The sequence below is a fragment of the Hemiscyllium ocellatum genome, chromosome 13 (genome assembly GCF_020745735.1).
Source record: "Hemiscyllium ocellatum isolate sHemOce1 chromosome 13, sHemOce1.pat.X.cur, whole genome shotgun sequence".
Classification (NCBI taxonomy): Eukaryota; Metazoa; Chordata; class Chondrichthyes; order Orectolobiformes; family Hemiscylliidae; genus Hemiscyllium; species Hemiscyllium ocellatum.
Window position 1 is genome coordinate 57,466,048 of NC_083413.1, and position 27,934 is coordinate 57,493,981.

At 39.6% G+C, this 27,934-nt stretch overlaps 1 protein-coding gene across 4 annotated transcripts in view; it reads right to left on the bottom strand.

Annotated features, from left to right (window-relative positions):
- Window positions 1-8,573: 8,573 nt before the first annotated feature.
- The window catches only part of mfsd1 (major facilitator superfamily domain containing 1), a 56,399-nt gene continuing 37,038 nt past the window's right edge, over window positions 8,574-27,934 (bottom strand). For 3 of the 4 annotated variants that reach the window (XM_060834207.1, XM_060834204.1, XM_060834206.1), the window contains 4 exons: window positions 21,742-21,789; window positions 21,597-21,657; window positions 9,721-9,832; window positions 8,574-9,151 (listed from right to left, as the gene is read on the bottom strand). In XM_060834207.1, coding sequence (XP_060690190.1) covers window positions 9,092-9,151; window positions 9,721-9,832; window positions 21,597-21,657; window positions 21,742-21,789 — 281 coding nt within the window. In that variant the 3' untranslated portion in view covers window positions 8,574-9,091. Of the gene's footprint in view, window positions 9,152-9,720; window positions 9,833-10,345; window positions 11,145-21,596; window positions 21,658-21,741; window positions 21,790-27,934 lie in introns of those variants that run through there. The other variant, XM_060834205.1, reaches the window with a different exon arrangement.

Below are 27,934 nucleotides of genomic sequence, written 5' to 3' on the forward strand. Positions count from 1 at the left end.
TAGAGGAGGCCACATCGGGTGCAGCGGATGCAATAGATGATGTGTGTGGAGGTACAGGTGAACTTGTGGCGGATATGGAAGGATCCCTTGGGGCCTTGGAGGGAAGTGAGTGTGGAGGTGTGGGCGCAAGTTTTACATTTCCTGCGGTTGCAGGGGAAGGTGCCGGGGGTGGAGGTTGGGTTGGTGGGGGGTGTGGATCTGACAAGGGAGTCACGAAGGGAGTGGTCCTTGCGGAACGCTGATAGGGGAGGGGAGGGAAATATATCCTTGGTGGTGGGGTCCGTTTGGAGGTGGCGGAAATGGCGGCGGATAGTACGTTGTATGCGCAGGTTGGTGGGGTGGTAGGTGAGAACCAGTGGGGTTCTGTCTTGGTGGCGGTTGGAGGAGCGGGGCTCAAGGGCGGAGGAGCGGGAAGTGGAGGAGATGCGGTGGAGGGCATCGTCGATCACGTCTGGGGGGAATCTGCGGTCCTTGAAGAAGGAGGCCATCTGGGTTGTGCGGTGTTGGAATTGGTCCTCCTGGGAGCAGATGCGGCGGAGACGAAGGAATTGGGAATATGGGATGGCGTTTTTACAGGGGGCAGGGTGGGAGGAGGTGTAGTCCAGGTAGCTGTGGGAGTCAGTCGGTTTATAATAGATGTCTGTGTTGAGTCGGTCGCCCGAGATAGAAATGGAAAGGTCTAGGAAGGGGAGGGAGGAGTCTGAGACAGTCCAGGTGAATTTCAGGTCGGGATGGAAGGTGTTAGTAAAGTTGATGAACTGTTCAACCTCCTCGTGGGAGCACGAGGCAGCGCCGATACAGTCATCGATGTAGCGGAGGAAAAGGTGGGGGGTGGTGCCAGTGTAGTTGCGGAAGATGGACTGTTCCACATATCCTACAAAGAGGCAGGCATAGCTGGGGCCCATGCGGGTGCCCATGGCAACTCCTTTAGTTTGGAGGAAGTGGGAGGATTGAAAAGAGAAGTTATTCAGGGTGAGGACCAGTTCAGTCAGTGAAGCCAACACCATATGTGGCTCTCACATCAGATCAGAATAGCCTGTCAGTGGGTTAGATTCGCAAGTTCTAATCATTTCCGAGGGTAGTCAAGGAAGGGCAATTAATGTTGGCCAAGACAGCAACAGTCATACCTTGAGATTGAATATATATACTTTAAAAAGTCTCCATTGTTATGTCTCCCCAGAACCTTATGTCTATCTGCCCAGATCAAATGTTTTCACTAGTGAACATTTGATCATGAGCCAGACACAAACAATTAACTGCCCCACCACCAGTACCAGACAATCAACTCTAAGCCGGGGTGAATGTCCACTTTGATAATATTGCATAAAATCACCTCCCAAATTTGTGTATCTTCTAGTTCAGGTTCCACATCCTCCACAAGTTTCTTCGCTTCTTGGTGATTTCTCCAATATTGCCCCATTGTAGCCTTAGCTTCCTTCCTCACTCTTCCATAGACATTCTGGCTTGGTGATGAAATGTCTGAAAACGAACCTTCCAGCTCAGTGAGCAAATCTACGTCCAGAACCTCAGCCTGAGCTACAAACCTTCTGAAAACTTGCTAACATTCTGGCAGTTTTGGGATTCGCTTCATCTTAGGATGCTGGTATGATAACAAGTCTTCCATTAGATCGTTGGCCCACATGGATGGAGACACCAGATATCAGTTATCATCGACAGCCCAATTATTGTTTGGGCCTGAGGATGAAAGCAGAAACTCAAGTTACTTGCTGATATGGGATATTACTGTATAGGTATAGAGGTTTGCTGGTAGTTATAGTGTTCCCCATCTCCATGGTACAACACTTGCATTGGTTTGTTGCAGGCACTGGAAACTTCAAGGGTACAGTTGAAGGTGCTCCCAAAATCATATATAGCCCCTTTCCTTAACTCAACAGGATGTGGATACACATTATTTTCTGCACCCAACCACACAGTGCGCATACAGAGAAAATCCCTCTGGGTCATGTTTTTGGTCAGCGGAAGTCTTCTTGCTAATTGTTATTTTCCATTCTCACTGTATTTGAGTTTTTTTGCTATCATGTTCGTAATTAAACTTATTTTTTGTGTTTCCACGCTCTTTTGATCACTGCCCAGTGTTTCCATGAGCCTTTGCTTTACACACTCATGCATGGAAATTACCAGAACCTCATGAGGTCCTTTCCAGTAAAGCCCTAGGCCTGACTTTGCAAGTAGGACCCGATCATTCCCAGGCCCTTTACAATGATGCACCTGGAGAAAAATCAGTGAACAGTAGCTTTGCCTTCTGCAATGTCCTGTTGCCATGAGGTTCCAAATGATCATTTAACGCTGTACATGACCTCGTCCATGAAGTAAAGAAGTCATTGTAACCTTTAGATCATGTATATGTGAACTATACAAAAATATACCTACTGTCTGAGGGTATGTTGTTTCACTTTAGGGGCTTGGCTTGTGCTATAAATTTTGAGACCTGGCTTAAACCTATTTTTAAAATCACTTTTGGAGAACAAAAAATGTTCAGGGGTTATCAGTTTGGTTAAAGTGCACATTGCTTGTCCACACACAGTAACCGTTTCACATCAGGAGATCGTGTGTCTCAGGGATCCATGCGTTTGTGTTTCTTGGGAGCTGACCATTTCAAATTGCTTCTCTAACTTTGCCGCACAAAGGTTAGACTCCAAAAATGATCACCACAACTATGGGTGAAGCTTTAATGTGTTTTAATCTCAAAATTTCACTGTCATTCTTAAGCAGTAACTTGAATCGTTAAGTGTTAGTAACTTCCTGCAGCTTCATTGCAGGATTTCAGATTAATCCCCAAGTCCCCATAACTTCAGTTTTTTGGCCCTTTCATCACCTAAATGTTAATTCCGACTTTCCAATTAGCAACATCTGAAGTTAAAATAAACTCCCTCCGGTTTTTTGAGAACTGCAGCAGGAACCAGAATCCTCAAATCCTTAAACTCTGCAGCATGTTTTTAACCCATCCATCCAATCCCTCAGATTTCATTATTACTCCAAACATGTAAAATAAAATACAGACTCCTTTAATCCAAATCACAAGTTACAGTGCAAACACATCCATTAGGTGCACACTAACTGTTTCACAGTCAGAAGAGAATACACATGATCTTAATGGGAAAAAAAAACAATTATAAATAAGTACAATAGCAAGAAACAATCTCAAATCAGAAGATGCAGAATCTATACAAAAAGAGGTAATAAATAACAAGGGAAGATGACACTGGCAGTAGAAGTCCATAGCCATATGTTGGGACAGAGAACAATGAGGGCAAGTGACAAAGGCAGTACACTTATCATGGGTGACTTTAATCTTCATGTAGATTGGGATAGTCAGATTCGCAGCTGAATCCATGAAGAATAATTCATAAAATGAATTAGAGACAGTTGTGAATCCAAACAGGCATAAAACTATTTTGGATCCAACGTGTAATAAGGCAGCTTTAATAAATGATCAGAGTTAATGATCCCCTCAGAAAGAATGACCATATAGTAGAATTTAGTATTCCGTTTGAGAGGACCAGAAACCTGTGCTAATCTTAAATAAGGATAACTTCAAAGGGATGAGCGCAGTGCTGGCTCAAGTAGATTGGGACAGGAGTTCAGTAGCAAAGATAGTTGCGGAAAATGGCAGATGTTTCAGGGAAGTTTTGGCTTATACCCAAGACAAATTCCAGTGAAGGAGGAGGATTTCAGAAAGGAGATAAGAATCCAGGGTATAAAAATAAGAAGCTTCAAAGCAATCTGGACAAGCCAAAGGAACAAAACTGGAAATGTCATGCAGACATGGTAGATTGGTTAGCAAGGTTAGATAAAAGTGGATATTGCAGATGCTGGAGATTAGATTCAAGATTAGAGTGGTGCTGGAAAAGCAGAGTGAAGAGTCCCGAGGCAGAAGATCTTTCAACCCCATGGCATCAATGTGACTTCACCAGTTTCCTCATTTCCCCTCTCCTTCTCCCACCCTACCCCCTCCAACCTTACAGCTCAGTACTGTCCTCATGAACTGTCCCACCTGTCCATCTTCTGTCCCACCTATCCGCTCCACCCTCCTCTCTGACCTGCACCTTTACCCCCACCTCCATCCGCCTATTGCACTCTCAGCTACCTTCTCCCCAGCCCCACCACCATTTATCTCTCCACCCCGGAGGCTCCCAGCCTCATTCCTAATGAAGGACTTTTGCCTGAAATGTCGATTTACCTGCTGCTCAGATGCTGTTCAACCTGCTGTGCTTTTCCAGCACCATTCTAAGCTTGGTTAACAAGGAGAACTAACCATTTAGATATAAACTTGGCTTGAAGGTAGAAAACAAAAGTGGTGGAGAGTTGCTTTTAAGACTTGTGACCAGCTATGCACAAGGATCTGTGCTGGGTCCACTGCTGTTTATCATTTATACAAATGACTTGGATGCAAATATAAGGAGGTATGGTTAGTAAGTTTGCAGACGACACCAAAATAGGTATTGTAGTGGACAGTGAAAATTATCTCAGAGTACAAAGGAACCTGGATCAGATGGGCCAAGTGTTTGGTAAAATTTGCCTTTGTTGGTCAGTGTATTGAGTATAGGAGCTGGAAGATCATGTTGCAATTGTACAGGACATTGGTTAGGCCACTTTTGGAATTCTAAGTTCAATTCTGGTTTCCCGGTTATAGGAAAGATGTTGTGAAATTTCAAGGTGCTCAGAAAACATTGAAAAGGATGTTGCCAGGGCTGGAGGGCTTGAGCTATAGGGGCAGGCTGCATAGATTGGCACTCTTTTCCCTGAAGCATCAGAGGCTGAGGGGGTGACTTCACAGAAGTTGATGGAATCACGTGGGGCAAGGAAAGGTGAATAGTCAAGGTCTTCTCCCAGGGTAGGGGAGTCCAAAACTAGAGGCCACAGGTTTAAGGTGAGAGGGGTAAGGTAATAAAAGGGACCTAAGAGGCAACCTTTTCATGCAGAGGATAGTACATGTTTGGAATGAACTGCCAGAGGAAGTGGAGACTGGTACAATTATAACATTCAAGAGATTTTTTTATAATTAAGTGTCAAAAGATACATTCAAATAGTGTAAGCGAAGCGTCAGTAGGCTGAATGACAAGTCTTTGCTGGTGATCAAAAGTATCAGATGGTGTGAGTGTCAACAAAATAGGATGATGCTCGAAACAAACCATATGGCTGGAATAACACGATAGATGTAAGAGTCACATGTCAAGGGCCTAACCAAAGTAACAAGTAATCAAAACTGTACAAACCAATTAAGGTAGAGAGATAAGTTATCAAGGCAGGGTCAAAACAGAACAGTATAGAAGATTTTGCAAAGAACAGTATGGTGGAGTTACATGTACATGACATGAACTTAAAATCATGCTTGAGGCTGTCTTCATGAGTATCAGCTTCTGCTTGGTGATTCCACACTGTTGTGCAACTCAAAGTCAATTCTGTACCCGTGACACTCCACTCACTATTTGAAATTACTTTTTGATACTCTCAATTACCTGGAACTATCTTGCTACTATCTGTCTGCACATAATTCTGTTCCTGTCTGCTTCTCTCTACTTCACCTGACGAAGGAGGAGCACTCCAAAAGCTGGTGATTTCAAATAAATCTGTTGGACTATAACCTGGTGTTGTGACTTCTGACCTTGTCCACACCAGTCCAGCACTGGCACCTTCCCATAACATTTAAAAGGCATCAGGGTGGGTATATGATTAGAAAGCGTAGGGTTATGGGCCAAATACTGGCAAATGGGACAAGATTAATTTAGGTACCTGGTTGGCATGGACAAAAGGGTCTGTTTCCAGCTGTACATCTATGATTCTATAAACCAACCGCAGTTAACCAGGGAAGTTAAGGATAGTATCAGATTGAAAGAAAACAAACACAAATGTGGCAAACATCAATGGTAAACCAGAGGATTAGGAGAGTTTTTAAAACTAAACTCTAAAACAGAAAATAAAGTTTGATGGTAAGCTTGTCTGCAATATCAGGATGAACAGCAAAAGCTCCTTTAAAACATGTAGAAAGGAAGAAGGAAGCCAAAGTGAACACAGGCCCCTTAGTGAATGAGGCTGAGGAAATATAATGGAGAAATCAGAAAATGATAGGAAAGTTAATACTTCGCATCAGTCTTCATAGTAGAAGACATTAATAGCATCCCAAAATTACTAAATACAGTATTCAGGGGCAAAGGGAGGAGAGGAAATAATTACAAACTATTAGAGAAAAATGCTAGGGAAACCACTGTCAAAAGACCAATAATTCCCCTGGACCTGATGGGATGCATCCTCAGATATTAAAGGAACTAGTCACAGAGATAGTGGATGCACTGATCTTCCAGGAATCCTCAGAGTCTGAGCAAGTCCCAGAGGATGGTAAAACTGCTAAGTAACACTTTAAAAAAGGAACTAAAAGCAACTAATGAGAGGCAAGTTAGCTTAACAGCTATTACTAGGAAAACATTAGCATCTATTTTAAAGGATATAACATATCAAGCAGAGTCATCATGGCTTCATGAAGGGGACATGTCTGATAAATTGACTAGAATTCTTTGAGGTGACAACAAGGAGGATAAAGGGAAAAGCAGTGAATATAACGTAGTTGGATTTTCAGAAAGTGTTTGATAAAGTGCCATACATTAAGCTACTTCAGGTAAAAGCCATGGTGTTGGAGGTAGTGTACTAGCATGGATGGAAGATTGGTTAACTAATAGAAGACAGTTAGGACAAAGCAAATATTTTCAGAATGGCAACCTGTAACTAGTGGGTGTGCCATGGGAGTCAATGCAGGAGTCACAATTTTTTTAAAAATTGTAATGACTTGGATGGAGAAAGTGAATGAACCAGAGAATGCTCACTTGGCAGACACCAGGTATGGAGGGACACTCTAATGAGGAGAGGTTGAGTAAATTGGGCCGATAGTCAATGCAATTTAGGAGAATGAGGGGTGATCTTATTGAAACATACAAGATTATTTGCGAAAGTTATAAAGTAGATAAGGAAAGGTTGTTTCCCTTTGTATGAGTGTCTGGGATCAGAGGGTATAATCTCAGAATAATCACATTTAAGACAGAAATGTGGAATTTCTTCTGAGGTTGGTGAACCCACAGAATTCTTTACCAGAGGGGTGATGTGACTGGGTCATTAAATATATTCAAGACTGAGATAGAGTTTTAATTACTAAGGGAATCAAGGGTTATGGAGAAAAGGCAGGAAGCTGGAGTTGAGATTATCAGATCGGCTATGATCTCATTGAATGGTGGAGTAAATTCGATGAGCTGAATGGCCTTCTTCTGCTGTGTCATATGGTCACGTTACAATTATCTGCTTTGAAACTACATATAAACAGATCACGGTCTGTTTAAACCACTGAAGTTACAGAGACACCAGCCTGCAACCTACACAATTGCAGGAGCTGCTTGCCCACTGTGCTCTTCTCACTCCAGAAAGAAAAAAAAAGTTGTTTCAACACAGATTCATCAGCAGCCTTTCACAGTTGATCTTTGACAAGTACTCTGAACTAATTGATGTGTCCTCTCTGGAGACACCAATAGGCCATGATGCCCAGGTCTCTATTTCATCCCAAATCTAACTAACTGGCCACAGTTTTCATCCTCATGTTTGCCCTTAGTGTGAAGCCAACAGTCAGATTGCTTTCACCTGCCTGTCTTCAGCATCTGTCCTTCCAAAATTTGTACAATCCAGACAGATAGTACTAGCACGGAGAGTAGTAAGCCAATCAGTGAAGTCAGAGTAAGGGAGAAAGTACATCTGACCTACATGTAGGCTAATAATACCATGTCTACATCTCAACAACTCCTCTAAATCCCTTAATTTTTGTGCTGATAAATTGATTGTTTGATGTAGTCATCGATGAGTAATACCCTCTGCAAAGTGAATATCAGAAAGGTAAAGCCATAATCTTGCGATCTTACTCCCTCCCAAAGAATTCTGACACTTAAGCTGTCTGAAATTTAGAATTAAAAACTTAAATCCTCTCTTTGACCATGCCTATTTATCACGTTGCCATTTCTATAACAGGCTGTCTTGAATCCTACCACAACATGTCTACTAAATAGCTTAAAGCTCTACACTGTACTTAAATGCCATATTTGCTCCATCTTTCAAAAACTAGGTAAAGTCATCTTAGTCTCAGAGGACCTTAGGGGTGCTGTCATTAGAGAAATGGATGACTGGTAGTGTGTTTAACCAGAGGGTCACCATATCTCAGGCAAAGGGCAAGATTGAGAAGGTGGAATCTTCACGGTAATCTCAAGTGTGGCAATTGAGCAGCACTGTTGGCATTACTCTGCTATTACAAACCAGCTATTCAACCACCTGAGCAGACCAATCCCTCCAAAAACTACAACCTTGTCCAAAACTGACATCTGTATCCTGCCCCATACTTGGTCACGATCATATGCTTGCTGATTGACAAATGCAGCATTAAAATTTAAAATCCACAACTTTTGAGTCCCTTACTCCAGCATTCTATGGTTTGAGCTTGGAAGGTAAATGCATCTAATGTGCTCCATTGAGCTTCACAATTAATTACAAATAATCATCCCTAATCTAGCATTAAAGAAACCATGTTTAAAAGATTTAATTTTACAAAAACTTTATTCAATTAAAAACGGTCATTTACAATGAATGTGCAATTTCTGGGCATGTTGATAAAACACGCTGGAAGACTGAACAAAATTTGCATATTCGCTCAAAGAACTGAGTTCAACTGCAGTTTTAATGATAATTACAGTTCAAATTGTAAAGTGAAAATTTATGGGCAGTGTAAACTATCCAAAAACTTTGGAATTTTCCACACCTTCGAGTTTGTTGATACATGGACATTTTTGGTTGTTCAAATTTCTGAATTTCATGTTCGAATTCAAGTAAAACATTAGCATTTATACAGTTAAAATACAAATTTTAAATATTTTGAAACCTTGATCTTTACCCAAGTGAAAAACATGTACAAAATAAAATTTATGATAGTGTCAATGATTCTTCCAATATAAAAAGTACAGTAAGAGATTTGTTCCAGTTTCTTTTTATCAGCTTCATAACTCTGAAAATTTAAAATGGTAGTAATTTTCTGAGCGTATCATCCAAGTCATTTGAGTACACTCCTATATGCCAGTGCAGATACATGGACGCTGTAATTCTCTGGTAGCTGCAAGAGGAACAGAAGGAATATTTGGAATGATCCCTCTACATCATTCAAGCAACATACTGAATAGCAGCTTCACAACCAAAAAAAAATCTAGCTTTCAGCACTAGCATTGACAGCAAATCAGCAATAGTATGAAGCAAAACAGTATTCAACAGCAAGGCAGGGCATTGCCAATTCTGGATGTCAAATTCTTGCTCGGGGAACCAATTTATTCTAGGGTCAAAACTTTTCATTTCGCACTCATCAGAACTAGGTCATAAGAAGCTGAATGGTGACCTAGTCCTAATGATTACAAACTAAAAGGTTCAACATCTTGTCTCTTTTTATACATGTTTGAAGTTCTGTATTACATCCTTCATTTTTTACTCAGGGTACTAAGTCCCTAACTGCCAGTTTATTCATGAGTTTGTGGTAAATATTGAAGATACCACGATTGAAGATAATTATAATAAAGGTGAACATTGAGAAGCGTTCACTATTCCTTTACATTTGGTTTGATGTCAATGCTATTTTATAGAAGAGAACCTATTTTGCTTAGTTTATTTGATAGCACCATATGGTTCCCTTACTTGTGCACCAAGTCTGGAAAGGTATCTATTCCTTACTGCAAAAGAACTCATTGGTTGAATTTTAGCTAAGTCCTCCACTTGTTGTTGACGAATGCGTTCTGCTTTCTCAGCCCTGCGGGAAAAAAGCAAATTAAGAAAAACATTTTGGTTATTAGCGTGTTAGGTTTTGAACCAAACAAAAATGTCATGTATTTATCATTAAATGTATTAAGTGATCAGCTGAGATCACTAGTTCTTTGTATTTTCTTTTTACATGTTGTGCAGATACTAAGTACATATTTCCAACCCACATTTCCTAGGACCATAAGTGGTACCTAAAGTTCAGATAACTCTAGTCTATTTGCACTTATTTCTTTTTCAATGATCTAGCCTTTAAATTGTGTGCATGCACGTTTGAAAGATACTTCCTGTGCTCTTGATTAATTTGTAAATTAATCCAAGAGTTGCCCAATCCTCAAGATATATAATTTAATGAGAACGTGAATTAAAACTGATGCAATCCACAAAAATTTGGACACTCCTGTGTTAGGAATAAGTTTAAGGAAGAGACATGCAGTATTTTTAGCATATTTTTGTTTACAAAGGAAAAGAGATACAGGTAAACGAATACATATTTCCATTTATTTGAGAGAGAACTTAGTTAAGCATACAAAAGGTTTCACATGGACTTAAATACATCTGATTTTGATTTAAGTTTCATTTTCAGTTGAAAGAAAAATTCTTTAATGATCCAAAAATCAATTCTACTTGCATATCAAAATAATAAATTTGCAGTTAACAGTAAATATAAAAATGTACTGGCCAACAGTCTTGCATTAGTTCACTGGAATATGAGATTGTTTAAAACAACGTATCTCACACTCAACCATTCCAATTATTTCACAGACAGCATCTATTTTTTAAGAATAAAGTGTTATTCATTTGTTTTAGGAAACAATGCATGGTTTTAGTAGTAAGCATCAATCAGTTCCCAATATAAAATTCTACCTTCATCAGTATTAGCACACAAGCCTAAAATTATTGCTACACAAGGGGTTACACGTATGACATAGAAATCGAAAAACTTACCCACTCGTGGAATACTAGCTCAAAAAGAACTAGATATCACAGGATGTGCTCCAGATGTAACATTTCACAACTATTAAAATTATTCTAAATTTGAGCTCATAGTTCCCATTTAAATGTGAGAAAATACACTATAAACATTTGAATCCCAAAATATTGAAAATACATATTTTAATGCTGTCTTTGCTACCCATTTGGCAATGTTACAATTGATTACAAATAAATTAATTGAAGACCACTAATAAGTGCTTTCCACCCCCTCTTCCAAAATCTGAAAGTATATTTATATATTCTTCAAGATGATGTTTTGATGATAGGTTGTGTAGTTCTGGCCGAGAGCTGCTAGTCCTAATTCTCATCTGTAAAAAATTGTGGTGACAGTTATTGTTATGAATTCAGCAACATGGAATAATGAACACTAAAATGACCATTCATGGGTTTCCATTCCAGTGAAACTGCTTTTCTGTGCCACTAATCCTGTGCTACAACTGAATACAGCTAATCACAGTGTTAAACTTTGCTAAAGCAGTATAATTTATAGATCATTTTTATCTGAGTTTTGATTTGTTAAAAAGTTTGTATGCACACATCCAAAAGCCGTCCAACAAAAACAAGAGGTTGAAGAAATCACTGAAGGTGGTACGACATAACAGTCTCCTGTGCAGAGTGATTGATTCTGACTGGATTTGTAGTAAACATGCAGCAATATTTATCTTTGTGAAAGACAGAGGAGGAACTATTCAGTTTCAAAAGGGCTGACAAGTTTCTACAAAAACCACATTACATTGTGATCATGATTTAAAGACGGGTCTATTTAAAGTGATTGTAGGTATTAAAAATAGGTAGGTCTGGATGATTACACAGGTGATTATGCAGTCTTTCCACTTATGTTACAAGCCCAGTTCCAAATAAATGTATATCTACAACAGCAGTCAATTGCATCCATGAAGATGCAAAGTTTGGAGGTATTTAGAAAGAATGAAGGAATAGCATAGGAAAATACCATCACAGAAAATAAAAATGAAATCTACGAAGAAAAAATAACTTAAGATAATCTAGTTAAGAGACTGTATCCTAAGTCTTGATTATAAATATTAGAAATGTAGAGAGGTAAAACACCATATGGCAAGGAAAGAGAATTTCAACTTTGGCCACACTGTTTTGTGCCCACTAAATGGATGTTAGGTGTCCAAATTTCATGCTTCAATTTGTTGCAGCCAATCTCAACCAGAGAAGCACTCTGGGCAATCCCCAATCAGGGCGTCCAAATGAAGCAGGAGCATTCTTCAAAAGGCTGGCACAATAATTGCAGTTTCCTGTCTGAGTATTTGTCTGGATCCAATCTGCTGGCTAATTCTATCCAGGAGTCATTTGATATCTCAACTTTCAAATATACACCTGTGTGCCTACATCATATGCAGAGCAGAGCCTGTTGGTAGTATTTAAATGTATTAAGCCAAATTTGGTTCTGGCTCAGATTTGCACTAAACGGTAAATACAGCTGTCAGTCTGCCAACTTCAGAATCATTTTGGATTAAATTAATATCACAGCCAAAGTTTTTGTAGCTTATTATGAACTCAGGGGACACGGCAAAAAGAACCAAGAAATATCATAGGAAAGAGGGGAGACTGTTCTTTTCATGCATCCAAACCAGAGGTGCAAAATCAGACAGGCAGAAAAGTAGTATTTCTTTTTGAAAATCTTGAAAAAGAATGGTATCTCTCAAACTCCCAAGTCAAACTTTTTAACAACAAGTGGCAATGGAAAATAAAAATAGTGCCAAAAAGGTTGGTTGAAGCTAACCTGGAAATGGGACCAAACACCCTTGGCATATCCATCTTTACCAGTTCCATAAAGGAATTTGAAAACTCACTTTAAACTTTCCATGTTTCAGGAAGGGATTCATTAAACAAGCCACACATTGAAAGATTTATGGGGCTCAAGACTAGGTTATAAAAGATTTCAATTAAATCAGTTTAGTAGGACAATTACGGATTACCCCTAATGGGACAATTGTTGGCAAGTTTCACATGTAATTGAATTTTGTATTTTTATTTTTACCATTAGAACTGGCAGGCTTATAAAAGAATTGGTGGTTTCTCTTTCCTCTTGAAGGCAAAATCTGAGAACACTGAGGAGAAAGCTTTCCCTGCATCCAAATCACACTACAGACCAAGATCATCAACATTGAGGGGAAAAGGAGAAAAATAATAACATTGACATCACTCTTTAGAGGGGAAAATTTGAAAACTCAAATCTGATGTTTCCTTGCAAATCAGAAACTGAATAAACTATCAAATGGGAACCTTCAAACGCAGTAGAATCACCAATGATTTCCAAAGAGCACAAGCATCAACGTCAATTGAGTTCTAGAATACCTGCAACTATATCGGTTGTTAACTGACTGCTTGGTGTCATACCAAGTTAGTCAACAACACAAGAACACAATGAAGGGAGATGAATTGAAAACTGTCAAAAGGACAGAAAACAATAGGAATAAATAGGTCATTATCAGAATGGGATGTTGTAATTAGCTGGGGGAAAGTGAGGACTGCAAATGCTGAAGATCAGAGTTGAACAGTGCAGTGCCAGAAAGCAGTCGTCAGGCAGCGTCCGAGTAGGAGAATCGACGTTTCGAGCAACATGCAAGATCAGTGCTCGGGCCCCAGTTATTCATCATAACCACCCCCTGCAGACAAGATTTATGGATTTGAATGTGGGAAACAAGTGCAATATTTTCAAACTCATTAATGACGAAACTAGGTGAGAATATGTGGGCTGTGTAAAGAGGCTTCAAGCTGATTTAGAATATAGTGTGGATAAGTGTACGGTTATTTTTGTTTTAAGTTTTTTAAAAAAAGGCAATTGGGCCAACATTCTCTAATGAATGAGGAGGGAATCGCATTGAAACATGTTAACTTTAATAGGATTAACAGGGGAGATCCAGGAAGGAAGGTTCCCAAGGCATGGGATTGGTGGTCTCAAACCAGGTGACAGTCTCAAAATAGAGCTAAGTTTACAACAGAGATGAGGAGAAATTTCTTTAAACTCTTGGGCAATGAATCTCATACATTAAGCATATTTAAGACAGGTGAGATAGTTTGCTTGACACTGAATCCATGAAGGATATGGACATTATGCAGGAAACCTTAATGAAGCAGAACGTATGTCATGATACAGTTGAATTGTGGCACAGGCTCAAGGGACCAAGTGGCCTCCTTCCTGTTTGTCCTGAGTCTCTGTTCCATAATGAGGGACTGTTATAATTTGTAAATTCATTTTTTGTGGTCTCCAAGGCATGGCACTTGCCCAGCTCAAGAGGTTAAACTGATGGAAAAACCTATTCTATAGAGGGAAACTGCAGCTATTAAGGATGTTAACTTTATAACAGAGCAGAACTCTCAAAATTTAATAGTGACAAGCTAACAAATGTCACAATTTGAGGTGTGCATAATAAAATATCTGGACATTCAAATTTTCCACCTTTAATCTCTTTCATGAAAGAAACACTGTTTACTTTTAATGGCTCTTTTGCATTCTTCTGGTCTTTGGGACCCTCCATTACTTTACAAAGAAAACATATCTGAAGAAAGGCATAGTCTGACACGTATGAAATTAGGGCCCATAATCTGTGTAGTACCAAATACCTCTAATTGTTTCTTAACAATGGGAGTCAATCAAATTGGCTAATGACTGGGAAGTGAGGCTAAGAGCTCTGAATGAACCGGAGACAAATCTTCCACTTGACACTTCTAGCTGAAGATCGTTGTAAATGCTCTGGCCTGGTCTTTTGCACTGATGTGCTAGACTACCTCAGCAAGGATGGGGATATTTGAGGAGTTGTATAATTGTCCATTACAATTCACAACTGGATGTAGTACAACTGCAGAACTTAGATCTGATCCTTTGATTGTATAATATCTTAGCCTTGTCTATCACTTCTTGCTTTTACTGTTTGGCATGGAAGTAGTCCTAATTTGTACCTTCACCTGACTGATACCTCAGTTTACAGGTATGTCTGGTTCTGCTCCGAGCATTGCTATCCTTCAATCATTAAACCAGGATTGACCATCGAACAATGATCTCAGTCATCATTAAACTTTTAATTCCAGATTTTGCTGACTTTGAATCCCACCGTCTGGTGTGATATGATTCAAACTCAGGCCCCCAAAATATTACCCGGCTCTCCAGATTAATAGTTGTGACAGTACTCTTATGCCATTACCCCCTCAAATATATGAAATATAATTAGTAATGAAATATTTAAGAAGTGTAATCTGCTCATCGCAAGTGCTCCCTAGGTTGAGGGAGAGGACAATGGTGCAGGACAAAGGTTCCCATTTTGTCTCAAATGCCTTGAAGAGGAATAAACAAACTTCCCAAATGCTTCAATATTTGACTAGCTCCTTATCAGAAAGGAAAACAATTGTCTTATTTTATAGGATAGCATTAAAACTTGAGAAATTAATAACCTACATTACATTTGATGCAATTCCGTAAATTTATACTGTTGGTATTGTGTTTATTATTTTGCCTAAATTGACATGCTAATTGGCTATAATCATTTACAAGGAAGGGGATGACCGACTTTGTGCTGCTCAGCAACATCAGGACAACAACATCTTAATAAGAGTCATAACTGTCAAACAGCTCTACAACTCAGATTTTTTTCAACTGTTTACAAAGTCTGTTCAAACACGAACCAATTTCAGCAGATTAAGTTTCTGAACAGTCTTACAGAAAACCAGCTGCGGTGCGTCTAGACAGCTAAAAACAGCTGGAAGTTTTTCTGAAATCAAAGCACTCCGTCAAATGGTTTGGCTAGAGTGCAGTTTGGAAAAGCTGCATGATATCACAATCCAAAACCTGACCAGAATCAAGCAACTGCTTCAGACCTAAAGCAAAGAAAATCATCTCTGAACCAGGAGAATGATCCATAGCATTTGATTCCTTTCAACTAAATTAATTGCTAAGAATGATCAATTAGCTTTTATGCAGTAATCCTTGCATTCAGATGCAGAAGGAACTGGAGGAAAACACCAAGCAGAAAAAGCAATGCTTACCTATTTTTAAAAAAGCACCCGAGTGAAAAGTATGAGAAACAGTACATAAATAAGACTACTTGCCACTATTTCTCAGTGGCTAGCGCAGTCAATCTTCAAACTGTGGCCTCTGTTAAACAAGTCTAAACTTGTGTGGGTGTTGAGATACTTGGCACCACAGAGAAAAGCATATCAGCAGCTCCTATTTGCCATCCTACGTTGGGTTTATTTGCAGATTAATCACTTATTATACCTGTCAATTACTCCAAGTTTGAACAGGGATGGACTGGCAGCAGAAAGAATCTTAAAACAATTCATCAGATTATAGATCAAACATTCTTAGCCACTGGCATTTGAAGAGGAAAGGACCACACTATCAGCTCACAGTTGATCTATCAGATTGGATTCATGGTGGCTCAGTGGTTAGCACTGCTGTCTCAAAGCACCAGGGACCCAGGTTCGAATTCAGCCTCCAGCGACTATGTGGAATTTGCACATTCTTCCTGTGTCTACGTGGGTTTCCTCTGGGTGCTCCAGTTTCCTCCCACAATCCAAAGGTGTGCAGGTTAGGTGAATTGGCCATGCTAAACTGCCCATATAGTGTTAGGTGCATTGGACCGGGGTAAATATAGGGTAGAGGAATCGGTCTGGGGGAGTTACTCTTCAGAGGTTCGGTGTGGACTTGTTTCCATACACAGGGAAACAAATCTTAAAAAAAAAAGTAGAGGAAGAATACGTGGAAGCTCTAGCTAAATTTCTGTTCAGATATTGAACAAATCTTCTTAGATACATACTTCATTACTTTTTTTGTAATGAAAATTTCTAACCAAACCTATATCGCTGATTGAAGAACTACAACATTCTTTTACTCTCATTGCCAATATAGGGGTTCTCCCAGGCACTTTGCTGCAATCACAGGATTTATACAATTCAAAACAGGGTTGTGTGATAGAACAAATGTGCAGGTTAGGTGAATTGGCCATGCTAAACTGCCTGTAGTGTTAGGTGAAGGCGCAAATGTTGGGGAATGGGTCTGGGTGGATTGCTCTTCGGAGGGTCGGTGTGGACTTGTTGGGCCAAAGGGCCTGTTTCCACACTAAGTAATCTAATCTATACCTATTTGTTTCATTGCAGTAATACACAAATAGGAAGTAAATATTATGAACAGCCAATTCGCCTAAAAGAATAACATTCTTAATAGTCTTTCCCAATTCCAGTAACCACAGACTGCACCACTATTTAAAGAGTGGGATCAGTTAGCTCAGTTGGCCAGCGTGTGGTTCACAATAACTTTAATACAGCATGGATTTGGTCTCGTAGAGATAGGCTTGAGACGTACTTTTTGCCGTGCCTCAAAATGGAAGGCAATGGCAAATCGTCATTAAGGGCAGACAAGAAACAGGTTGTCAACAGATAATGGAACTAGGGACCTGCTTTGGGGCAGGGCGCACAAGTAATGCCATTGATGTGCAGCAGCCAGGATAGAAAAAAAGTCCAATATAAAACATTAGATTTAATCTAAACAGGTAACAAGCTCATTCAATTTTAGAAAAGCATTGGAAGCCAAGTTGACATAAATTAAATGCATACAATACATCCAGAGTATAGTAGTTTGCTACTTAATCTTTTAACCAGGACAGTTCAAGCAAAAAGCTTAACAAGATGGCATAGCTCAAGTTACACATAAGAACAGACAAAAAGTAAGCAAAGTTAATACTGCTTTCACAATGAAAATTAGTTTCTACAGAATGAGATTTTCAAATTTCTGCAGCATTTTTATTCTGACGTTTAAAGTTCTGAACATTTCACTCTGAAGAAAACAGAGGAAAATTGTTGTTCTGAGGATTGATACCGGTGAAATTCATTAATTTTGTTGCACAGAAATGAGGCCAATGTTTACGTGCAGTATCATTAAGAACAAATCATGAACCAACTTTCATGGATTTTAAATGAAAAACAAATCTTCATTGTAATTGTTTTGTGGTCTTGCAAAATCTTTGTGCTACTTCCACAGCAAGTTCAATGTTATAATACTGGATTGAATCCCATCAAGGAGGTCATTAAAATAATAAAAAATATGAAGAATCAAAACAAAGACATCTTCCCAAATTGTCAACATTGTATTTTTCACTATAAAAATATTTAAATATTAATTAACTAGTTCCCCAACAAAACAATATGGTAACCATATAATTTCAATGAACAATCTCCTTACATAAGTTATGTAACAGCATCAGAAGTAGTTCAGAAGAGGGTCATTCAACTGATTCCTGGGATAAGGGGTCATTGGAATATTAGAACAATTGAGCCTCCACAAATTGTAGTTTACAAGATTGAGGAGTGATCTTATTGAATGATACATGATCATAGGGAAAATTGACAGGATGCTGACAGCAGTTTCTCTTTTGTGTTCCCTTTTGAGGAATTCTAGAAATGGGAAAATATCTTAAAAATTAGGGGTCCATTTAAGATGCAGATAAGAATTCTTTCTCCCTTCCCCGCACAGAGGTCTGTGGAATTCTTTTCCTCAGAGTGCAGTTTAGGCAGGGCCATTGAATACTTTTTGGGCTGAGGTAGATAAGATCCTTAATTGAGAAGGGAGACAAAGGGTTTAGGAATTAGATAAGAAAATGAAATTGAAGCCATAATTAGATCAAATGACAAAGGAGGCTCAAACAGACAAATGGCCTACCCCTGTTTCTGTTGCACATATGTAAAACTTGAGAGTGGAATACTCTGAATAATAGACTTTCCCAAGATCATTGTTTATGTGGAACAACCAAAAGGGCCAATTTGATGAGTTGGAGATACCAATGTTGGGACTGAGGTGTACAAAGTTAAAAATTACAACACCAAGTTATAGTCCAACAGGTTTAATTGGAAGTACTAGCTTTCAGAGCTCAATTCCTTCATCAGGTGGTAGTGAAGGAGTGGACTATAACCTGGTGTTGTGAGATTTTCAATTTGATGAGTGCACACTACTATTGTGCGAGAATAGTACCCATCACCTTACTATACCGAGGATTTCAACAATAGTTTTTCCAAAAAAAATCATGCATTGTTCTAAACGGAATCAAAAGAGGTCATTAGTTGCCCCTTCCATTTCAGATATCCCTTTATATAGGCTTTTGGTTGCCAAAATTGACAAATATGGGAGAATTCACTTATACACAATAGAATTCAGATTTTCTAATGCATCAGCCTATAGCTGAGATTGCTACCATTGACATGAAGAAGTTTGAAACTGTAAAAAACTGAACTGCACATTTACAGCCAACAAGAATAGAGTACGAAGTGCAAAGTTCTCAATGGGTTACTGTTTCTTGTTGATTCTACCTACATTCATTTTTATGTGAGTAGTGACAACCAATAAAGTGAAACAATGATGCTAGCATTTTTCTTCATCCAAACATACCTGCTTGGTCTCTAATCATGTATTAAAATTTAAGGCTTTTTATAAAATCACAGCTTATGCAAATAAAGTTCTACATCCAATCTTGTTCACATTAAAAGTTATTAAACATATGCCAGAAGGATGACTGAGTAGTGACCACAGATTTGGTAACAGCCAAGATTTGATTTGGGAATAGTGTTTATTTTATCCCTACAAATCAAGATTTCCAACAACTACACTAATTACATTGGAAATTAGAAATTTCCATTCCACAGGCTTTTAAAATTAGATCACTGTTCAAAGCACTTCTTATAAATGCTACACAAACTGGTACTTCAGCAGCATTAGAATTATTTACATGTTGAGTTTCATTGGAATGAAGTTTAACTGAATGCCTTACTGAAGATTTCTCTGTTCAAAAAAAATCTAAGCTAAGAGCCACGATCCATCAGGTAGGGCAAAACAAAACTAATTCAGCATGTGGATAAGCAAATACAGAAAACTGTTTTCTTTACTGAATCTTACATTTTAAAAATTACTTTCATGAGATGTGGGTACCATCAGCAAGGTCAGTTTTGATTGCCCATCCCTGGTTTGCTGTTGAAATGAGCTGCTGCTAGACGACATTAAAAAGCATTTAAGCCTCCACTTAAGATGTGGATCTGAACTGTCATGTAGAAAAGACCAAGTAAAGATAACGGCTTTCTTTCCAAAAGATGATGATCAGTGTATTGGCTGAGATGTTACTGACTATGGTTTTCTCCTATGAGAAGAGATTTCATTTCCAGAATGTTTAATTTAAATTCCACCAGCTGTCATGATGGGATTCTTAACCCAGGATCCGAAGGAATAGCCTTCGCCTCTGGATTACGAAAACAGTGACATTACCGCTGTGTCACAGGTATCCCATGTTGAACACCATTTCCTGAATTAATAGGAAGCTTTGGATATTATGATTGATAAAAGATTGTATCAGTCTGCAATGATTTATTTTTCTTGCCTTCCTCCACATCACAAAAAAATATTTATCTTAGAATTCACAGTAGTTATGATCACTTAAAAAGTTAATTGAATCACAACTCCATTTGTAACATTCACTAAATTTCCTACTAATAAACTCCTGGTGTTATATGCCCAGATCTGATTTTTAAGACCTCATCCAAAATATGAGTACTTATTGTGGTTCTGCTCGCCGAGCTGGAAGTTTTTGCTGCAAACGTTTCGTTCCCTGGCTAGGGAACATCAGTGCTGTTGGAGCCTCGTGTGAAGCGCTGCTTTGATGTTTCTTCCGGTATTTATATTGGTTTGTTCTTGCCGCTTCCGGGTGTCAGTTTCAGCTGCAGTGATTTGTATGTGGGGTCCAGGTCGATGCGTCTGTTGATGGATGTTCTTGCCGTTTCCGGGTGTCAGTTTCAGCTGTAGTGGTTTGTATATGGTGTCCAGGTCAATGTGTCTGTTGATGGAGTTTGTGGATGAATGCCATGCTTCTAGGAATTCTCTGGCTGGCTTGTCCTATGATAGTGGTGTTTTCCCAGTCAAATTCATGTTGCTGGTTGTCTGAGTGTATGGCTACTAGAGATAGCTGGTCGTGTCGTTTTGTGGCTAGCTGATGTTCATGGATGCGGATTGTTAGCTGTCTTCCTGTTTGTCCTATATAGTGTTTTGTGCAGTCCTTGCATGGTATTTTGTAAACTACGTTAGTTTGGCTCATGCTGGGTATTGGGTCCTTTGTTCTAGTGAGTTGTTGTCTGAGCGTGGATGTTGGCTTGTGTGCTGTTGAGTCCTAAGGGTCGCAGTAGTCTGGCTGTCAGTTCTGAGACGCTCCTGACGTATGGTAGAGTGGCTAGTCCTTTTGGTTGTATAGGACAAACAGGAAGACAGCTAACAATCCGCATCCATGAACATCAGCTCTAGTAGCCATACACTCAGACAACCAGCAACATGAATTTGACTGGGAAAACACCACGATCATAGGACAAGCCAGACAGAGAACAGCCAGAGAATTCCTAGAAGCATGGCATTCATCCCCAAACTCCATCAGACACATTGACCCAGACACCATATACAAACCACTACAGCTGAAACTGACACCCGGAAACGGCAAGAACATCCATCAACAGACGCATCGACCTGGACCCCACACACAAATCACTGCAGCTGAAACTGACACCCGGAAGCGGCAAGAACAAACCAATATAAATACCGGAAGAAACATCAAAGCAGCGCTTCACACGAGGCTCCAACAGCACTGATGATGTTCCCTAGCCAGGGAACGAAACGTTTGCAGCAAAAACTTCCAGCTCGGCGAGCAGAACCACAACAACGGATACCCGAGCTACAAATCTTCAATCAGATTTTAAATATGAGTACTTACTCTGCTGCAGCAACAGCTTGGAGTTTTGAACGCTTCCATGCAGTCACATTGAGATCACCTTCTAAAAAGTTAAAAGCAAAGTGTATTATAAACAATTTTGGCAGCACTTTGAATTAGGAGGTAAAAAAAAAATTTATATTCATACCAGTCAATAAGTCCACAAAGTAGAGCATTACAACAGATATCAGTGCCCCTAGAAGATAAAAACAACCTATAATTAAAGACTGACAATTATGTGACAGCAAACTGAAATGAATCAAAACTAAAGGCAAATTTAGTTCAGGAATTCAACTTTCACTGCAGTGTGAAAAGAATAATTAGAATATAACATACTAATCTTGGTATAGGTGGAAATTAACGCAATGCATGAAATACCTTCTCAAAATACATTTTGCTTTGTTTTGTTAAAAAAAGCTACCATTTAACTACTTATGCAGGGTGGTGGAAGCAAGGTTGAAACAACTGTTCAAGCCATCATTCAAGGGGATTTAAGACACACAAGCACTGAAAAAGATGTAGTAATGTCTCAATAACACTAACAGTCTTGTCTTTGAACCTTCAAAATATAAGGAAATGAATTCAATTTGTATTAACTTGACATCAAGGACAATTTTCATAGTTTATGAAACAAAGTTCACTTTCAACAGACAAGTTGTTACAAGAATGAAATGATAAAATTTGAAATTTTAGGACTGTTATTACAATCAAGTCAGGGACCATTAGCCTTAAATAAAATAGACATCTTGGTTTAACCAACAGAATTACACAAGGTTTCACTTTTTTTTAAAGCAAACAAACTTTATCGCACAACCAAGACTTAAATACAACAAACAGAATTAACATAAAATTGTCCACAGCTATATATAATATGCACTCAACCCTCCTCCTTATTTCAAGGATTCTCTTATAATTTATTGTATCTTAAACATTTATTCGTGCTAGGACCAGCTTAAAAGTATGCAACAGTCCCCTGGGGAAATTTTACTCATTTCCAGTCACACTCAGTTGCAAGTTTTATTTACCATCCTTTGACTGTGCTTGTCTCAGTTCCTCATTCAGGTTACTTTTTTTCAGTACTTCCCAGCTAGTATTTTCTTTTCACTCGACTCTGTAAAGGACCACTGAAAACTGCCCAAGTAATTTTAAACGAGGCAGCCTTGCATCTTCTGCAACACTCAAACTGAGATTGAGCTTCACACCTTTTACTGTCATTAATCACACCCTTACATTTTTGCTGTTTAAGCATTTACTTAAGACTATTCCTTAGTGAGCTACAAACCACATGAGGTCAAATCTGCAACTGTGAAACCAGAATACCTTCCCCTAGGCTCCAACCATCTTTGTGGGGAAACTCTGGAATGCCCTCAAACTGATTTTAAAGGTTATTTACAAATTCCTCTTTGAGCTGAAGTTTACAATCATCCAGTTTTCATACACTTTTGAAGCTATTCAGCTCTAACATCCAGAACAAAATAATCTCAACAGACCGTCACACTATAAGGATTGTAAACATCTCATCTTCAGCTCTCCAGTTATGTGAGTCCACCTGATGTTAGATGAATTTACCTTTCTAACTGTTATCCTCAAGTCCCAAATATTTAAGTGGATGTAGTTCCAAGTTTGCTTTAACTGCATTTAACTATTTACAGTTAAGCTTTAACTCAAACTAAAAGCTATACTATAAAAATCCATAAACTCAGAGCTAGACATTCACAATACTATATTTATGGTGAAATGGAGAAAGAGATCATACCAACTTTTGAATTTTACCTGACAAGCAGCTTAGGATGAATGTTAAAGGGGTTCCTCTCCCAAGTTGTTTTACAAGGAAGGGAGGCACAAGATAATCAAATCAGTAAATAATGACGTGAACAATTACACTGGCAGCAGATAAACTATTAGACTCAAGTCCAAGGGAGCTTTTAGGAAGATCAAGCTTTGAAATTATAATAATCTAAATGTAGAGATGGGATCTGCAGGATAACTAATCAACATTTCTTAATAAAAGTGAACTGCAGATGCTGTAAATCAGAACAAAAACAAGCTGCTGTAAAAGCTCAGCTGGTCTGGCAGCATCTGTGAAGAGAAATCAGTTAACATTTTGGATCCGGTGATCCTACCTCAGGATTTTCCAGCAATTTGTTTTTGTTTGCAATTAATACTTTTACCTGGATGAAAAATGGGAAGCCTTCAGAAATGAGATAACATTTGGCGGCACGGTGGCACAGTGGTTAGCACTGCTGCCTCACAGCGCCAGAGACCCAGCTTCAATTCCCGCCTCAGGCAACTGTGTGTGGAGTTTGCACATTCTCCCCGTGTATGCATGGGTTTCCTCCCACCATCCAAAAATGTGCAGGTTAGGTGAATTGGCCATGCTAAATTGCCCATAGTGTTAGGTGAAGGGGTAAATGTAGGGGAATGGGTCTGGGTGGGTTGCACTTCGGCGGGTCAGTGTGGACTTGTTGGGCCGAAGGGCCTGTTTCCGCACTTAAAAAAAACAAGAATCCAGAGAAAGTATATTCCTGTCAGGGTGAAAGGGAAGGCTGGTAGGATAGGGAATGCTGGATAACTAAGGAAATTGAGGATTTGGTTAAGAAAAAGAAGGAAGCATATGTCAGGTATAGACAGGATAGATTGAGTGAATCCTTATTCTGGATTAGTGGTGCTGGAAAAGCACAGCAGTTCAGGCAGCATCCGAGGAGCAGTAAAATCAATGTTTCAGGCAAAAGCCCTTCATCAGGAATACAGGAATATTCTTGATGAAGGGCTTTTGTCCGAATTGTCGATTTTACTGCTCCTCGGATGCTGCCTGAACTGCAGTGCTTTTCCAGCACCACTAATCCAGAATCTGGTTTCCAGCATCTGCAGTCATTGTTTTTACCAAGTGAATCCTTAGAAGAGTATAAAGAAAGTAGGAGTAGACTTAAGAGGGAAATCAGGAGGGCAAAACGGGGACGTGAGATAGCTTTGGCAAATAGCATTAAGGAGAATCCAAAGGGTTTTTACAAATATTTTAGAGACAAAAGGGTAGCTAGGGAGAGAATAAGGCCCCTCAAAGATCAGCAAGGCAGCCTTTGTGTGGAGCCACAGAAAATGGGGGAAGACACTAAATGAATATTTTGCATCAGTATTTACTGTGGAAAAGGATATGGAAGATATAGACTGTAGGGAAATAGATGGTGACATCTTGCAAAATGTCCAGATTACAGAGGAGGAAGTGCTGGATGTCTTGAAACGGTTAAAGGTGGATAAATCCCCAGGATCTGATCAGGTGTACCAGATAACTCTGTGGGAAGCTAGAGAAGCGATTGCTGGATCTCCTGCTGAGATACTTGTATCATCAATAGTCACAGGTGAGGTGCCGGAAAACTGGAGGTTGGCAAATGTGGTGTCACTGTTTAAGAAGGGTGGTAAAGACAAGCCAGTTCGGAGGGACAGGATGCACATGTATTTAGAAAGGCAAGGACTGATTTGGGATAGTCAACATGGCTTTGAGAGTGGGAAATCATGTTTCACAAACTTGATTGAGTTTTTTGAAGAAATAACAAAGAATACTGATGAGGGCAGAGCAGTAGGTGTGATCTATATGGACTTCAGTAAGGCGTTCAACAAGGTTCCCCATGGGAGACTGATTAGCAAGGTTAGATCTCATGGAATACAAGGAGAACTAGCCATTTGGATACAAAACTGGCTCAAAGGTAGAAGACAGAGGGTGGTGGTGGAGGGCTGTTTTTCAGACTGGAGGCCTGTGACCAGTGGAGTGTCACAACGATTGGTGGTGGGTCCTGTACTTTTTGTCATTTACATAAATGATTTGGAAGCGAGCATAAGAGGTGCAGTTAGTAAGTTTGCAGATGACACCAAAATTGGAGGTGTAGTGGACAGCGAAGAGGGTTTCCTCAGATTACGACGGGATATGGACCAGATGGACCAATGGGCTGAGAAGTGGCAGATGGGAGTTTAACTCAAATGCGAGGTACTGCATTTTGGGAAAGCAAATCTTAGCAGGACTTATACACTTAATGGTAAGGTCCTAGGGAGTGTTGCTGAACAAAGAGACCTTGGAGTGCAGGTTCATAGCTCCTTGAAAGTGGAGTTGCAGGTAGATAGGATAGTGAAGGCGGCGTTTGGTATGCTTTATTGGTCAGAGTATTGAGTACAGGAGTTGGGAGGTCATCTTGCGGCTGTACAGGACATTGGTTAGGCCACTGTTGGAATATTGCGTGCAATTCTGGTTTCCTTCCTATCGGAAAGATGTTGTGAAGCTGGAACGGGTTCAGAAAAGATTTACAAGGCTGTTGCCAGGGTTGGAGGATCTGAGCTACAGGGAGAGGCTGAACAGGCTGGGGCTGTTTTCTCTAGAGCGTCAGAGGCTGAGGGGTGACCTTATAGAGGTTTACAAAATTATGAGGGGCATGAATAGGATAAATAGACAAAGTCTTTTCCCTGGGATGGGGGAGTCCAGAACTAGAGGGCATAAGTTTAGGGTGATAGGGGAAAGCTATAGGATAGACCTAAGGGGCAACTTTTTCCACAGAGGGTGGTACTGTATGGAATGAGCTGCCAGAGGATGTGGTGGAGGCTGGTACAATTGCAACATTTAAAAGGCATTTGGATGGGTACATGAATAGGAAGGGTTTGGAGAGATATGGGCTGGGTGCTGGCAGGTGGGACTAGATTGGGTTGGGATAACTGGTTGGCATGGACGGATTGGACCGAAGGGTCTGTTTCCATGCTGTAATCTCTATGACTCTGTAATCACACTGCCATTTGAGGGAGCAGGAGTCTAAAGGAAACCACTGCCATATATTGTCAGGTCGAAGGCTGTTCTGAACATATTCTGACACGAAACTGGAACAGGATGTTGATGGCTATTCTGGCTACTGTAACATGCCTGGCTTCTTTCACTGCTGACATCACAATGTATCATTTGAATGTCCATCACCCAATTCTCTTCCAACGCCCTCAAACCCTCAGTCTCACTTACCTTCTCTCCCCTTCTCAGTTTTTACCCAAGTTTCCCTCTGGAGCAATCAAATGCAGCAATAGACAAGCCAATAGATAGCAGGGCAGACAGCAAGACAGAGGAAGTGAGGGATTGGGAACAGATGGAGAGACATTGCAGACTGTGTTAGGAAACAGTGTAATTTTTGTTTTGCAAAAAACAAAAAAGTCATTTATTTTTGTCCTGCAGCACCATTTGTTTGCTGAAAAGAAAGCATTTTTAATTGAAAAGGGAACAGTGTGCCCAGTGAAGGTGATGGTCAACATGTGGGACCGCAGATCTAATTCAAGTGGAGCAATGAGCAAATGGAAATGTTAAATCACAATTGCAAATTCAGATTTTTATTTGGTGTTTTAGGATAAATATTCAATGAAAATTGCATTTCAAAAAACATTAATTCTGCCCTTCATAAACATAGTTCATTATGGATGGTCCTATTCTTTAATGCAGACATCTTCTGCGACATGCTGCCTGTGATTTCACAAACACTGCTACTGAAATGTCTGGTGAGTGTAACCTCTGAAGCTGTAGCAAACAGTCTTTCCGAATTAATACTGAACTTGACAGAAATAAATAGTCTGGGTTCGGTGGGGTGGAGGGGTGAAGCAGGGTGCAGAGAGAAGATTGGAGGGAGTGGTATGCAGAAATGCGGCAAGTGCACCCTCTGCAGGTGTAGCAAACACACAGTCTTTCTTAAATTGTTAATGAACCTGACAAAGATTGTCTGAAGGGAAAGGGGCATTGGGGGAGGGTGGGGGGGACACGGTTTAGGTGTGGAGAAGGGCAGAAGCACGGGTGTCGAGGAGGAGTGAAAGATGTGGAGATGATGAGTGAAAGTATGAGTGTCTCTCCATGTGTGGAAGCTTGAACTGAAGATATCAACTTTGAGGGGGCTTAGATTACACTGGAATACGTGCATGAAAGTTAATCTAGGGATTAAGACATGCTGTCTGAAAGCAGAAAGAAAATGGAAGCAAATCCTAATCAGCAGAGAGTCACTTTGGTATGGTTCCTACACAAGTATCTAAGGGACAATCTTAAATATAAATCATGGAAAGGAATTTTCAGTCATTTTTAAAAAGTTAACAGGAAAGGTTTCTGTAACTTAAAATACAAAGTTGCTGACTGAAATAGTGATTAGTCAAAGTAGTTTGGTTATTGCAGTAAAAATCTTAAAATATGGTTGCATGATCCTTTCAAATCAGAAGCTTGAATTCCATTTTTTAAAAAAAGCCATTGGTCTCTGGAGGAACGTTATAGAGGTCCTTTTCAACAGCTTTTATTTTTATAAAATCGCTCTTTCAAAGATAATATTAAATTCCATACATATTGA